General features: G+C 64.1%; 1 protein-coding gene across 1 annotated transcript in view; it reads left to right on the top strand.

Moving 5' to 3' along the window:
* Positions 1–14170, top strand: part of CHLRE_03g165750v5 (uncharacterized protein) — a 17616-nt gene extending 3446 nt beyond the window's left edge. The window contains exons 8-35 of the mRNA XM_043060786.1: positions 167–308; positions 701–816; positions 1161–1247; positions 1526–1602; positions 1874–1994; positions 2256–2349; positions 2659–2759; positions 3259–3360; positions 3644–3739; positions 3955–4050; positions 4474–4624; positions 5141–5307; positions 5668–5814; positions 6133–6191; positions 6518–6647; positions 7125–7317; positions 7557–7673; positions 8025–8203; positions 8636–8971; positions 9224–9389; positions 9696–9865; positions 10165–10470; positions 10680–10832; positions 11207–11268; positions 11636–11753; positions 12004–12111; positions 12464–12679; positions 12908–14170. Of these exons, the coding sequence (XP_042925915.1) occupies positions 167–308; positions 701–816; positions 1161–1247; positions 1526–1602; positions 1874–1994; positions 2256–2349; positions 2659–2759; positions 3259–3360; positions 3644–3739; positions 3955–4050; positions 4474–4624; positions 5141–5307; positions 5668–5814; positions 6133–6191; positions 6518–6647; positions 7125–7317; positions 7557–7673; positions 8025–8203; positions 8636–8971; positions 9224–9389; positions 9696–9865; positions 10165–10470; positions 10680–10832; positions 11207–11268; positions 11636–11753; positions 12004–12111; positions 12464–12679; positions 12908–13087 (3990 nt within the window). The 3' untranslated portion in view covers positions 13088–14170. The remainder of the gene's footprint in view (positions 1–166; positions 309–700; positions 817–1160; positions 1248–1525; positions 1603–1873; positions 1995–2255; positions 2350–2658; positions 2760–3258; positions 3361–3643; positions 3740–3954; positions 4051–4473; positions 4625–5140; positions 5308–5667; positions 5815–6132; positions 6192–6517; positions 6648–7124; positions 7318–7556; positions 7674–8024; positions 8204–8635; positions 8972–9223; positions 9390–9695; positions 9866–10164; positions 10471–10679; positions 10833–11206; positions 11269–11635; positions 11754–12003; positions 12112–12463; positions 12680–12907) is intronic.
* Positions 14171–14175: the final 5 nt, after the last annotated feature.

Genomic DNA, 14175 nt, shown 5'->3' with positions numbered 1-14175 from the left:
CCCCTCTCCCCCTCTCCCCCTCTCCCCCTCTCCCCCTCTCCCCCTCTCCCCCTCTCCCCCTCCGGCTCTCCTCCCGCTCCTCCCCCTCTCCCCCACCTGCTATACGCCTGTTCCTGGCTACGCCCTCACCTCCTAATCAATCACCACGAATGCAACCCCTCCGCAGGAGACGCTGTCGGACGCCATGAAGTACAACGACCAGCTCAAGGGCCACCTGCACCGCCTGGCCGACGACCTGCACCCGCTGCGCGTGCGGGCGCTGTTCGAGGCCATCCCCGACGAGGACCTGGACCTACTGGACATCCAGGGTGCGTGCGAAGGGGCGGTGGGGGAGTGGCGGTGGGGGCAAAGGAGAAGGCCGTACGTGTCAGCTGCTTTGCTTGCTTTCATGTAGTACAATGCTGGGAAGCAAGTGGCGCAGTGGTTTACGCGGAAGCCGAGTAGAGGGAGCGCATAGAGTCAAGGAGGGGGAAATAGGGAGCGGGAGGTAGTGGGAGGGTGCCTCCCCGACTGGCTCCACCACCCCGCGCCACGCAGCCGCACCCCCAAACCCACCCGCCCCACCTGAGGGAGGGAGGAGCGAGGAGGGAGGAGGACGCTGTACTAACCGTGGATCTGCGGGTACTCCTTCCCACCTGCCCATCCCACACCTCCCCACCCACGCCACCCTACACACCACCCCACCCTACACCGCCTCCAGGCCGGCCCGAGGACCTAGTGGTGACCCACGTGGCTGTGCCGCCCGTGGCCATCCGGCCCAGTGTGGAGATGGACGGCGCCAGCAACGAGGACGACATCACCATGAAGCTCATGCAGGTGCGGGTGTGTTTTGGGGGGGGAGGGGGGAGGAGGGGATGCGGGGGGCGTGCGGATACCAGCCCAAACTACAAGAAACCAAGTTAACCTAGCGGAGCACAGGCAGGGGCGTTGGACGGGGGATGGGGGGGAGGTTGGGGGGAGGTTGGGGCGATGGGGGTTTGGGCCGTGGCGTGTGTGTATGGGGGCCGCATGTGAATGGGCGTGGATGTGGGGCTGCAGCCTTGCAGGCGGCATTCTGCTGGAATTGCTGCACACACCCTTCCTCCCTTCCCTGCATCCACCCACGCACCCACCCGCCCGCGCTCCCCCTCCTCCCCCTCCGCCCGCTCCTCGCCCCGCAGATCATCGAGGTGAACAACGTGCTGCGGCAGGGGCTGGAGAAGGGGCTGCCCATATCCAACCTCATGGAGAACTGGGACTTCCTGCAGGTGCGCAGCAGCGGGGGGCGCGTGTGTAGGGATGTGCGTGCAGGGGGCGTCGGTGCGTGTTTGTGTGTGTGTGTGTCAGTGTCAGTGTGTTTGTGTTTGTGTTTGTGTGTGTGCATGTGTGTGTGCATGTGTGTGTGCGTGTGTGTGTATGTGCGTGCATCAAGTTTGGGGGTAGGGGCTTTCTCCCGCCACGCTCATCACGCCGCCCACACACGCACTTCGTCTCACCACCTCCTACACCAGCCCCACTACACCCCCACTACCTCCCCCCCCCACAGGTCCAGGCGGCCATGCTCATCAACAGCGACCTGCCGGGCCTGCCCGCGCAGTTCCAGATGCCGGGCCGACCGCTCAGGTGCGGGGGGCGAGCGGGTGGGGTTGTGGATACCAGCCCATGCTAAACCAAACCCAATGCAATAGAGCGAGGAATGGGGGGCGAGCGGGACGAGGGGTGTGCGAGGCAGGGAGGAAGGGCAAAGGAGGGCAGAGGGATGCGCGAAATCGGGACGTGCTGTGCTGGCGTCACACACATGCAAGAAGCGCTGTTTACGACGCTATACGGTAGTCAACTACCGCCGCTGCCTTTATGAATGTAGCCATCCTGCTCCGCACCTCCACGCGCGCAGGGGCTTTGTGCAGCGGCTCAAGGGCAAGCAGGGTCGCTTCCGCGGCAACCTGTCGGGCAAGCGTGTGGACTTCAGCGGCCGTACAGTCATCAGCCCCGACCCCAACCTGCAGATCTTCCAGGTGCGGGCGCAGGGCGTGCGTTGAGGAACAGCAACGCAAACGGAACGGTGCCCGCCAAAACACCGGTTTGCTACCAGTTATGAAACGTGGTACGCGCCGACTCCGGATTTCCACCATCTCTTCACCTAAAGATGATGATGACAACGCCTTTCGATGATGGGCGACCAACCTGCCATTAATGCCCCCTCCCCCCCAATCCCGTGTGTGTGTGTGTGTTTGTGTGTGTACGTGTGTATGTGTGTGTGTGTGTGGTATGCACAGGTGTGTGTGCCTCAGCACATGGCGGTGGTGCTGACCTACCCGGAGCGCGTCACCAGGCACAACGTGGAGAAGCTGCGGCAGCGCGTGCTCAACGGTGAGGGGGGGGCGTTGGGGTGGGGTAAATTCCATGATTGAGAGGTGACGTTGTAGCCAGTCACAGCGGGGGGAACGGGGAACGAGGGCGTTGTTTCCAGCCTTACTCGTAAGGAACCAAGACATGAGGACGCATGACAGGACAGGGTATTGGGAGTGGGGGCTGCTCAATACCTTAACCCTAGACACTCGCACACTCTGGGGCCTGCCGCTCACGCCCAAACCCCTCCCCCCTCCCTCCACCCTCCCTCCCTCCCTCCCCTCTCCCTCCTCCTCCCTCATCCTTCCTCCCCTCCCCCCTCCCTCCCAGGCATCTCCACCTGGCCCGGCGCCAACTTCGTGGTGACGCCCGACGGCGACAAGCAGTTCCTCAAGTTCGGAGACCGGCGAAAGATCGCCTCGGAGCTCAAGGTGGGGGCGTGGAGGCTATTTGTGAGGGGGTTGTAAATACCAGGATTACGTTCATGATTAGCTAAGAACATGGTAGACGGTAGGCAGTCGGGGGGGGGGCATCATTTCTGCCGACACGCTTACTGGCAAGCGGTTATGGCACCTGAGCCCCATTCCTGCCGCAAGTTTACTCACTCCACTCGGGCACTGCATTCTGCACCCCCCCGTTAGCTTCCACCCTTACCCTAAGTCCGCCCCTCCCTGTGCCTCCACACCTACCTCCCTCTTCCGCTAACCCTCCTCCTCTCCCCCCGGGGGTGTGGACTACTGTCGAGTGCCATTCTGCCACGCTCTCCTCCTCGCTCTCCTGCATATGATTCGGTTTCGTTTTGGCTTGTATCTGCAACCCCTCCCCCACCTCTCCCTGCCCCCTATAATATGTCCCCAGGTAATCCTGTTCCCCATGTCGTCAACTTTGCAACCCCCCTGCCCCCTGCCCCCCTCCTCCCCCCTTCATCAGATGGGCTACATTGTGGAGCGGCACCTGGAGGACGGCGACGTCGTGTTGTTCAACCGCCAGCCCAGCCTGCACCGCATCTCCATCATGGCATTCAGGGCCAAGGTGGGCGGAGAGGGGATTGTAGATACCAGCCCAAACTAAGCCAAACCCGGCACAGGCAGAGGCAGAAGGGATGGAGGGAAGGAGGGAGAGGGGAAGGGGGGGGGCAGGAGGAGGGAGGACAGGGAGGGGCAGGCGCAGGCGCAGGAGCAGTATTTGCTCTGCAACACCCAGGGGTTTACTTGGCATTGGAGGAAAACTGAACCCCCTTGCGACCGTCGGTTCACACATCTCCCCTCCTTCCCTCCTTCCCTCCTCCCCTCCCTGCCTCCCCCCCGCCCGGCAGGTCCGCACCTGGCGCACGCTGCGCTTCAACGAGTGCGCCTGCTCGCCCTTCAACGCCGACTTCGACGGCGACGAGATGAACCTGCACCTGCCGCAGGTGCGTGTATGGAGGGGGTTTGTAAATGCTAGCCCAAACTAAAGCAACCAAGCTAAAACGAGCGGAGCAAAAGTTGAGGCGTTAGTTGCAGTTGGGGGAAATTGTGCCGCTGGTCTTTCCGGTGTTCGAGGCTGCTGGCGCGCCGGTGCCGTTCACAATACCACGCACGGTCCCCCTTAACTCTGATCCCAAATCCCCGCCACCCCCACGCACAGACGGAGGAGGCGCGGGCGGAGGCGAACAACCTGATGGGCAGTGTGCACAACCTGGCCACGCCCAAGAACGGCGACATCATGATCCACGCCACGCAGGTGTGTGTGTGTGTGTGTGTGCGTGCGTGTGTGCGTGTGTGTGTGTGTGTGTGTGCGTGTGTGCGTGTGTGTGTGTGTGTGTTTTGTGTGTGTGTGTGTTTTGTGTGTGTGTGTGTGTGTGTGTGTGTGTGCGTGTGTAGCGCGCGTGTAACTCTATGGCAAGGGGTGCAAGGGGACTCCAGGCCCAGGTGTGCCTGAAGATGGGTCTGGGGCGCTGCGGCCTCCCGCGTGCGCCTCCTGAGCCCCGCTCGCCTGCCTCTCCCTCGCTATACCACTGTTCCTGGCTACGGCTTCACCCCTGTAGTCATCACGATTAGTAACTCCTCCCCTCCACCTCCCCCTGTCCTCCCGCAAGATGGTCTACCGTCTACCACTTCCTCGACTAATCATGAATGTAATCCCCCCCCTCCCTCTCCTCCCCAGGACTTCCTGACCTGCGCCTTCCTGCTGACCAGCAAGGACCGCTTCTACAGCCGCGCCGAGTTCTGCGGCCTGCTGGCCACCATGGCCGACGGCCTGGAGCACATCGACATACCCACGCCCGCGCTCATAAAGCCGCTGGAGCTGTGGACGGGTGAGGATGGGGGGTTAACGTTGAATCAATCCCGTAAGGAAACAGTTGCGCGGCAAGGAGAACTGCAGCTGCATAAGCGCGTCGTTGTACATCACCATAGGTAGTCGGGCGGGCTTGGGCAGTGCAGCGGCAGGTGAAAGGAGGGTGTATGTGTAGATGCCAGCCCAAACTGTACCGAATTAATGTAGTAGAGCGAGGAGGAGAGCTTGGCGTATGCTTGACAACGGAGTGGCACGCGACGGGTGTCTCGGCCACTGCCAGTGACAAAGATGGGGTGTTTTGGGGGGGAGGGCGGAGGGCGGCTGCCGGCCAACCGCGTATCCACCCACCACCTACTACCACACACATACACACACACACGCTCACACAACACACAACACACACACACACCACACACGCTCACACACCCTTTTACACACTCTCTTGCACACACTCACGCAAACGCACACACACCCTTTTACACACACACTCTCGCTCTGTCTCTCTCTCTGTTACCCCCCCCCCCGCCCCGGGCAGGCAAGCAGCTGTTCAGCTGCCTGGTGCGCCCCGCCGCGGGCTGCCGCGTGTTCGTGAACCTGGAGATGGCGGAGAAGGTGTACACCAAGAAGGGCGAGCACATGTGCCCCAACGACGGATGGGTGTGCTTCCGCAACAGCGAGCTCATCAGCGGGAGACTGGGCAAGGTGGGGGTGGGGCGGGGGGTGGGCTGGGTAGGGGTGGAGCGGAGCCCACCAGCTGGGCAAGGTGGGGGTGGGGCGGGGTTGGGGTGGGGTGGGGGCGTGTGCGTGCTTTTGGGGTCGCTGGAAAGCGCGTTGGGTGTATGAGGGGGGAAATGCCCGCGCCCAACAAACGGTCTCAATGGAAGGGGGTGAGAGGCTCATTAGCAGAGCTCGGACTCGCCCGTAGCCGGAGAGAGAGCCCAACCTGCCGCACCGTGCCGCCGCACCTGCACGCGCCTGCACACATCTACCCACCCCCTGCAGTCCCAGTCATCTTTGCAACCCCCCGGCCTTGCCTGCCTACCGTGCCTTGCCTGCCCGCAGGTGGTGTTGGGCGGCAGCAAGTCGGGTCTGTTCGGCACGCTCAACTGCGACTACAGCCCCTACGCCGCCGCCTCCGCCATGAGCCGCCTGGCCAAGATGGCGGCGCGGCACATGGGCAACCGCGGCTTCTCCATTGGCATCGACGACGTGAGGCGGGGGCGGGCGGGGTTTCTGGGGGTTGTGGGATTTTGTGAGGCTTGTGGGATTGTGTAGGGGTGGGGGTTGCAGTGGTGCTGAGATGTGTGTGTGTGTGTGGGTGGGTGTGTGGGTGGGTGGAGGGGGGGTGTAAATACCAGCTCGCACTAAACCAAACCAAGGGGGGAGGGCAAGGGGTGCTTTCGCCATTACCGGTGAGAGGAGGAGCACGAGAGGGGGTTGTGAGGATTGTGGTACGCGACCTCAAATCATTGACGTCTTATGCCTGGGCCCCGCTACACACACCCGCCTCTCGACACGCACACGCAGGTGACTCCGGCGCCGGTGCTGGAGAAGGCCAAGGCGGAGACGGTGCAGAAGGGCTACAGGTGGGGGATGCTGGGGTGTCCGGACGGTGTGTCCCCAAATGAGTGCCCCCCCTCCTGCATCCCCCATTTGTCGGCACCTCCACCCCACCCTTGTATGGTCATGCGCACAGAACCTTTTCTCCCCTCCCGCTCTACGACTGCTCTGGTCGTACTTGCAAACCCTCCTTCGTCCACCGGCCCCTCACATCCAACCCCATTATACCCCCACACACGCACCTCGCCCCCCTTCTACTATGCTACTGTACCTGCCTACGCCTTCATTGCTCAAGTAATCATGAGTTCAAACCCCCCCCCCCCCCCCACGCCAATCACCCCCCCCCCTCCAGCGACTGCACCGAGTTCATCACCGCCTACCGCAAGGGTCAGCTGCAGCTGCAGCCCGGCTGCAACGCCGAGCAGTCGCTGGAGGCCAACATGACGGGCGTGCTCAACAACATCCGAGAGGTGGCGGGCAAGGTGAGGGAGGGGAGGCAGGGAGGAGGGAGGCGGCGGGGAGGAGGGAGGAAGGGAGGGAGGATGCGGGAGGGCGGTGGAGGGGAGGGGGGGTTTCGCCATTCCCAGGGGTGGGCTAGGATAGGAAGGGCTAGCGCGACAGCGGGGAAGGGTGGGCGAGGTCAAGGCAATGGGAACAAGAGATGAGGGGCGGAGTGGGGGCGGGCGAGGTGAAACCGTGGAGAGGGGAAGGGAGGGACGGCATGGTGGGTGGGGGTCGCGTTGGGGTGGGCCTGATTCATATGCTACCCATAACGTCTAACTGACCCGCCTTGTCCCCGCTGCTCATACCTTGTTCCCGCTGCCCAATCCTTGCAACCCCTCCTCCCTTCCTCCCCCCCTCACCTCCCACCCCCCACCTTCCACCCACCCCCGCCCCACCTACCGCTTTCCCAAACATCCTTGCAACCCCCCTCCCTCTCCCCTCCACCCTTTCTCCAGGTGTGCATGGACACGCTGGACTACCACAACAGCCCGCTCATCATGTCGCAGTGCGGCTCCAAGGGCTCGCCCATCAACATCGCGCAGATGGTGGCGTGCGTGGGCCAGCAGTCCGTGGGCGGCAAGCGCTGCTTCAACGGCTTCCGCGATCGCACGCTGCCGCACTACCCGCGCGGCGACAAGACGCCCGCGGGTGGGGGAGCGGGAGGGGGAGGAGGAGAGGGGGAGGAGAGGGATGGGGGAGAGGGATGGCGGGAGGAGAGGGGGAGGGAGGAGGGAGGAGAGGGGGAATATGGCGAGCTCGGGTACTGTGTTGGGGGGTGGTACCATCATACAGGCGCCTGTTGCGCCTTTCTTCTTTTGAACCCCGTCGTGTTCAGCAACAAGTAGAATGTCAAGCAACAACCCCCGCCACCAAACCACTACTCGCAGGCAAGGGCTTTGTGGCCAACTCCTTCTACAGTGGCCTGTGTGCCACGGAGTTCTGGTTCCACACCATGGGCGGCCGCGAGGGGCTGGTGGACACAGCCGTTAAGACCGCAGAGACAGGTGGGCAGAAGCGCGGGTGGGAGGAGGGGGGGAGAAGGGAGGGGGAGGGTGGGAGGGGGAGGGGGAGGGAGGGGGATGGAGGGGGAGCAGGAGGAAGGCGCGCAGTAGACATCATGCCAGTACCCCTCATGCCCACCCGCTGACCCACCAGTGTTGATCTACCCGTGTCACTCGCCATGCCCCAGCCCACCTCCCCAACCTCTATCTCCCCATGCTCTTACCTTGTTTCCATCGCCCAACCTCGCAACGGCCCACTCCAACCCCTCCGTTGGTTTTGGTTTAGTTTGGGCTGGTATTTACAACCCTCCCCCCAACCCTCCCCCCTCCCCACTCCCCTCCCCTCCCCTCCAGGCTACATGTCCCGCCGCCTGATGAAGGCTCTAGAGGACCTGTACGCGCACTACGACGCCACCGTGCGCAACGCGGCGGGCGGCATCGTGCAGCTGCTGTACGGCGAGGACGGAATGGACCCGGTGGCCATGGAGGGCAAGGACGGCAAGCCGCTGGACTTTGGGCGGCTCATGGCCAAGGTGCGGGAAGGGGGGCGGGGTGTGTGGGGGGCAGGGGGGCATGTGAAGAACGTGTGTGAGTGGGGGGGGAGGTGGTTAGGTATCAGCCCAAACTGAACCGGACCCAATGCATGGGGGGTAGCCATTCATGCGAACGGCGTGTGTCAAAGGTGGAAGTGCCGACGGGGTGTGTGGGGAAGGGGCGGGGGGCGGTCGTGTTGTGGGTATCCAGAGCATAAGCGGAGCATTCAAGAATGTGTATCACGTGTTTACCATCATGTTGCAATCTTTCATTTTGATAACCCCAACGTGGTAGGGGTGAGACCAGCTGATGCTGTTGTGTATGTGGCTGCCCCATTATGGCTCCCGTGCCACACCATAGACACATGCATTAAACCCAACTTGGTGTAGACACACGCACACACAACTCCACACGCACACACGCACACGCAGGTGCGCGCCACCACTCGGCGGCTGCCCATGGCCGCGGGCGGCGCCACCGAGGTACCGCTGCCGGCGGCGCTGGAGGCGGCGGTGGCGGCGCAGCTGGCGCGGACCGAGCTGTCAGGAGTCCTGCTCAACGCCGCGGGACAGCCCGAGGCGGCGGCGGCAGGCGGCGGCGGCAAGGCGGGCAAGGGCGGCGCGGGTGCTGGAGCCAAGGCGGCGCAGGAGGGCAAGGGCGGGAGAGGAGGCGGCAAGGCGGGAGGTGGCGGTGGCACGCTGGAGCTGGGTGCGCCGTGGTGCAGCGAGGCGTTCCGCAAGGGGCTCAAGAGCTTCCTGGAGGGGCAGGTGCGTGCATGCGAGAGTGGGTGGGCGGATGATGCGTTGGGTGGGTTGGGTGGCTGGGTGGGTGGGTGGGTTATTGGTCTGTCAGTACCGCGACTTGTGGCACGCTGCCCAACCGTTGCCCATCTGCCGCTCCCAACGCTCCGCACCTGCCCACCCACCCCCACTCCCCATCCCAACCATCCCCACCCCAACCACCTCCACCTGCACCCCCCACCCCCACCCCATCTCCAACCACCCCTCACACACCCGCAGGTGGCCCAGTACCGCGCCGCGCGCAAGCGGCTGGGTCTGGAGGAGGATGCCCGCGGCGCCGCGCTGGCCGAGTACGTGGCGGGCCAGGACGGCCTGACGCGGCCGCAGCTGGAGGCCTTTGTTGCCATGTGCCTGGCCAAATACGCCACCAAGCGCATCGACCCGGGTGGGTGCGCAGTGGGGAGGGGGGCGGAGGTTGTGGGCGGGTGGAGGGGTTGGGTGGTTGGGTGGGGGTGGGTGGGTGGGTGGGCGGGCGGGTGGGTGGGTGGGCGCGTGGAGGGGTTGGGTGTGGCATGTGTGGGTGGAGGCAGGAGGGCACAGGGGAAGGGGTGTAGGTGGCCGGAAACGATGTGCAGGAGGGTACGAAGTACGGTAGGTGCTAGTAAGTTCCCCTCCCGTCCCTTCTCCTCCCCCGCTCCCCACCACTCCACCACTCACCCCACACCCCACACCCACCACTCTCACACCCCAGGCTCCACGGTGGGTGCGGTTGGCGCTCAGTCCATTGGCGAGCCGGGTACGCAGATGACGCTCAAGACCTTCCACTTCGCGGGTGTGGCCAGCATGAACGTGACGCTGGGGGTGCCGCGTATCAAGGAGATCATCAACGCCGCCCGCACAATATCCACGCCCATCATCAAGGTGGTGGGGGGGAAGGAAGGGAGGGAATGGAGGGAATGGAGGAGGAGAGGGTTTGGGGTGAGGGAGGGAGAGGAGGGAGGGGCGGAGAGAGGGAGGAGGGGCTGTAAGTAAGCACGCCTGCAGCACGGCACAACTGTATGGTGATAGAGGAGGGGGTTGCGGGTTTCAGGAACGGGGTCCTGGGGTCTATGGGTCTGGAGTTGGTTTGCACCACACACGCAAACTCACACACAACGATTGCCACTAACTCCCTAAGCCAAAATTGCTTTCCTTGCTTCCTAAATTTTTGTTGGTGTCAGGTGGCTCTGGCGGTGGACAACGACGTGAAGGCGGCGCGGCTGGTGAAGGGGCGGCTGGAGAAGACCACGCTGGGGCAGGTGGCGAGGCACATCAAGATCGTGCTCAAACCCGGCCGCGTGGCGGGCGGCAGCCTGGCTGGCAGCCCCGACCTGTCGCCGGCGCTGTCCCCGGGGGGCCCCGACGGCGGCACGGGGGCGTACGGCGGCGGCACCAGCGGCCCGCGCATCCATGGCGAGGCCGCGATCTCCATCCGCCTGGACATGAGCACCATCGAGGCCCTGCAGCTGGACATTGACGGACACACAGTGAGCAGGAGCTCATTTGTTTTTCTTTTGGGGGGGTTCTTACGGGTCACGGACATGTTTGGGGTGCTTGGTCTAGTACGTGTGTGTGCGTGTGTGTGTGCGTGTGTGTGTGTGTGTGTGTGTGTGTGTGCGTGTGTTCCCCTGAACTTATCTTAACTTACTTCCCCTCCCCCTCCCTCCTCCACCGCCCCCCCTCCCTCCCCCTCCAGGTCAAGTACTCTATCCTGGCACACCCCAAGCTCAAGCTCAAGGAGCAGCACGTGCGCGCAGTGGCCCAGGACAAGGTGCTGGTGTACCCGCCCGACGCCTCCAGACAGGGGCTGCTGTTCTGCCTGGAGGGGCTGCTGGCCAAACTGTCCAAGGTGGGTGGAGAGGGGAGGGGAGGGGAGGGGAGGGGAGGGGAGGGGAAGCAGGAACGGGAAGAGGGGGTTTACATTGACGAGTCCAAAAATTGAACTCGCAAACCCAAAGTGTGAGGGTGGGGATGGTGGCTGGCAGGGAGGCGGAGACGGAGGGCACCTGGCGGGGCCCCTGGCGGGGGGTGGGGGGGGAGGGGGCAGCCCCCCGCCCCTGTGTTGTTCGCCTCAAGGTTGCCTGCATGTCTCACGAGGGTGTGATGTGGCGGTATCGGAAACCCAGCACTCCCTTGCCATTGCTGACTCCGAAACACTCCTCCGCCAACCCTGCGCCGCACCCCCCGGCTGCCGCCGCCACTGCACTCCACCCGCGGCTGCAGGTGATTGTGATGGGCATCCCCACAGTGGAGCGCGCCGTCATCACCAAGGAGAAGGGCGACAAGTGAGCGGGGGGGTGCTCCCATGGGGGCCGCGGCCGCGCGGCTGTTAAGCGGCCTCTGTCCTTTTGCGCTAGCCTACCGTACAACACACACACACACACACACACACACACACACACACACACACACGCACACACACACACTCTCTCTCCTCCTCGCGCACTCCTCCCTCTCGTCCTCACGCACTTCTTGACACGCTCTCCCTCATTCTTCCTCCCTCCCCCTCTCGCTCGCTCGCCCTCCCTGTGTGTGTGTGTGTGTGTGTGTGTGTGTGTGTGTGTGTGTGTGTGTGTGTGTGTGTGTGTGTGTGTGTGTGTGTGTGTGTGTGTGTGTGTGTGTGTGTGTGTGTGTGTGTGTGTGTGTCATCAGGTACGCACTGCTGGTGGAGGGCACCAACGTGCAGGCGGTGCTGGGCACACTGGGCGTGGCGGGCACACACACCACCACCAACCACATCAGCGAGATCGAGAAGTTCATGGGCATCGAGGTGGGAGGAGCTGACGAGCGGCAGTTTGAGGGGACAGGCAGCTGGCAGTTAGGGCAGATGAAGTGATTACATGCCTTGCCTTTGGTAATGCACGCACTGCCGATCCTGCTCCACAGCGCCTCCCCGCGCCCCTCCTCAACCCACGCCCCTCCGTCCCCATGGTCTACCGTCTACCACTTCCTTAACTAGTCAAGAATCCTCCCATCACTCCCTCCCCCCCTCCCTCCCCCCTCCCCATTCGCCCCTCCAGGCCGCCCGCTCCGCCATCATGTCTGAGATCAAGTACACCATGTCCAGCCACGGCATGTCCATCGACGACCGACACATCATGCTGCTGGCAGACTGCATGAGCTACAAGGTGGGGGGGGAGGGGAGGGGAGGGGAGGGTGGGAGGGAGAGGCGTTCATGGAGAACGGAGTGATGGGAGGGGGTGAGGAGGGGGGGCATTGGGGTGGAGGGGGGAGCCGTTCGTGGAGAACGGAGTGATGGGAGGGGGTGGGGGTTGGGGGGCAGGGCTAGGGCAGGGGAGGCGAGGGTGGCACGGCCACCACCCCTGGCGGCCAACACGCTACAACACCAACGTTCCCCACATTGCAACGCCCAAACCCGACACCAACACCAAACCCCATCCCCGTCCCCATGCGCCCCTAACCAACCCCCACCCCCATCCCACCCTTCCCCCCACCCTCCCAACCCTCCCATTCTCCCAGGGCGAGGTGCTGGGCATCACGCGCTTCGGCATTGCCAAGATGAAGGACAGCGTGTTGCACACGGCCTCCTTCGAGAAGACCGCCGACCACCTGTTCGACGCCGCCATTCACGGCCGCGTGGACGATGTGGTGGGGGTGTCGGAGAGCATCATCATGGGCATCCCCATGCCCACAGGCACAGGGCTGTTCCGCATCCGACACAACGTGGCGGGCCAGGTGGGCGGTGGGAGGAGGTGGAGGGGGAGAGGGGGAGAGGGAGAGAGGAGGAGGGCGAAGGGGGGCGGAGGGGAATGTGTGGAGGGTGCAGTGCCGTTGCCATGCTGTCGACTTCGGCTGCCACCCTGCGAAGGTGTTTGACGGGTTTGGCCTGTAGCAAGCATGCATTGCGCGCAAATGCCCGAAAACTAAGCACACATCTGCACACATGCATATGTGTGGTTGCAGGTGGGAGCCCTGTTCGAGCGGCCGCTGCCGCTGCTGTCCTACTCCAACGCAAGCCTGGACAGACACGTGGCGGCGCCAGCGGCGGCGGCGCCAGCCAGCCCCACCGCGGCGGCGGCGGACGGCACAGGCGGCGGCGGCGGCGCGGCCCCCATGGCTGTGGACGGTGCCGCGCAGGGGTGACCCCGGCACCTGCCCCACGGCCGCACGCACCGGTCTGACTGCTGCTAAGTGAAGGTGTTGGAGATGTGGTGAGGTGTGGTCAGGTGTGGTCAGGTGTGGAGGCGCATCTCGTGGAGAGCGGTGGTGCAGGAGCTGTGTGGCGGCGGGGCCAGGGGGCGCGGCGGTGGGGAGCGGCGGCGGACATGGCGGGGTTTGCTGTGGGCGGAGCTGGGCCGGGCGTGTATGTGTGTGTACATGTAGGTCGTGCACGTGTGCGTGTATGCGTGTACGCGAGGGCGGGCGTTTGGAAAGTGCGGCGGCGGCGGCATATGCCGCTGCTCTGTGCCCTGTGTCCAGGACGGTCCGGGCTCCTGCGCCTGGCCCGACCGACTGTGGGCGGGCGGCGCGGGCCCTGTGCCTGAAGCGGCAGCTGGAATCGTTTGGCTATTGTATGTGCGTACCTACACGTAGGGGCAGTAGCAGGAGCAGAGCGATGCAGTGTTGTGCACGGGAGCCGCCAGGGGCGGCGGTGGGCGCAACGGAGCGGCCCGTGCACCCGCAGGCGTCTATATTGCCTGGAGTGGCGTTGGACGTGGTGCAGGTAGGGGTTGAGGTTGTTGGCGCGGCACGGGCGTCTGCAAGGCTGGGAGGAGTGGAGGAGTCATTGGAATGTGTCGGGACTCGGCAGGACAGGGCTGCAAGGCTCAGGGGAAACGCCGGCGAGTGTGGCTCATGATGGGGACGGCTCCGAGTCTGAGGTACTGGTGGGCTAGGCAGCAGGTACTGGCTTGAAACCATGTGGGGATGTGGCGGACGCCGCAAGACTGGCGGAGCTGGCCGTGGGGGACGGCTGGGATTGGCAGAGGTGTGGCCGGGGAGTGGCAAGTGTTGTTTGCAAGCTGAGGGGGGGCACGGCGGCCCCGTTGCCTAGGCGGAGCCGCTTGTGGCCGTGTGGCGTCCGCACGTTGCCTGGCGCGATGTGCTTGAAACGTGCTGAGCACATACAGGGCTTGTGTGAGATGCATGCTGCTGCCCGCCACCCTGTAAACACCAGGATACACGCGAGTGCGACGCGGTGGTGGCAATGTGAGGTTGGAGATAATCCTCCT

The sequence above is a fragment of the Chlamydomonas reinhardtii genome, chromosome 3, assembly GCF_000002595.2.
Source record: "Chlamydomonas reinhardtii strain CC-503 cw92 mt+ chromosome 3, whole genome shotgun sequence".
NCBI lineage: Eukaryota > Viridiplantae > Chlorophyta > Chlorophyceae > Chlamydomonadales > Chlamydomonadaceae > Chlamydomonas > Chlamydomonas reinhardtii.
The sequence above is the reverse complement of the archived record's forward strand: the minus strand, read 5'-3'. Positions and strand labels throughout refer to the sequence as shown.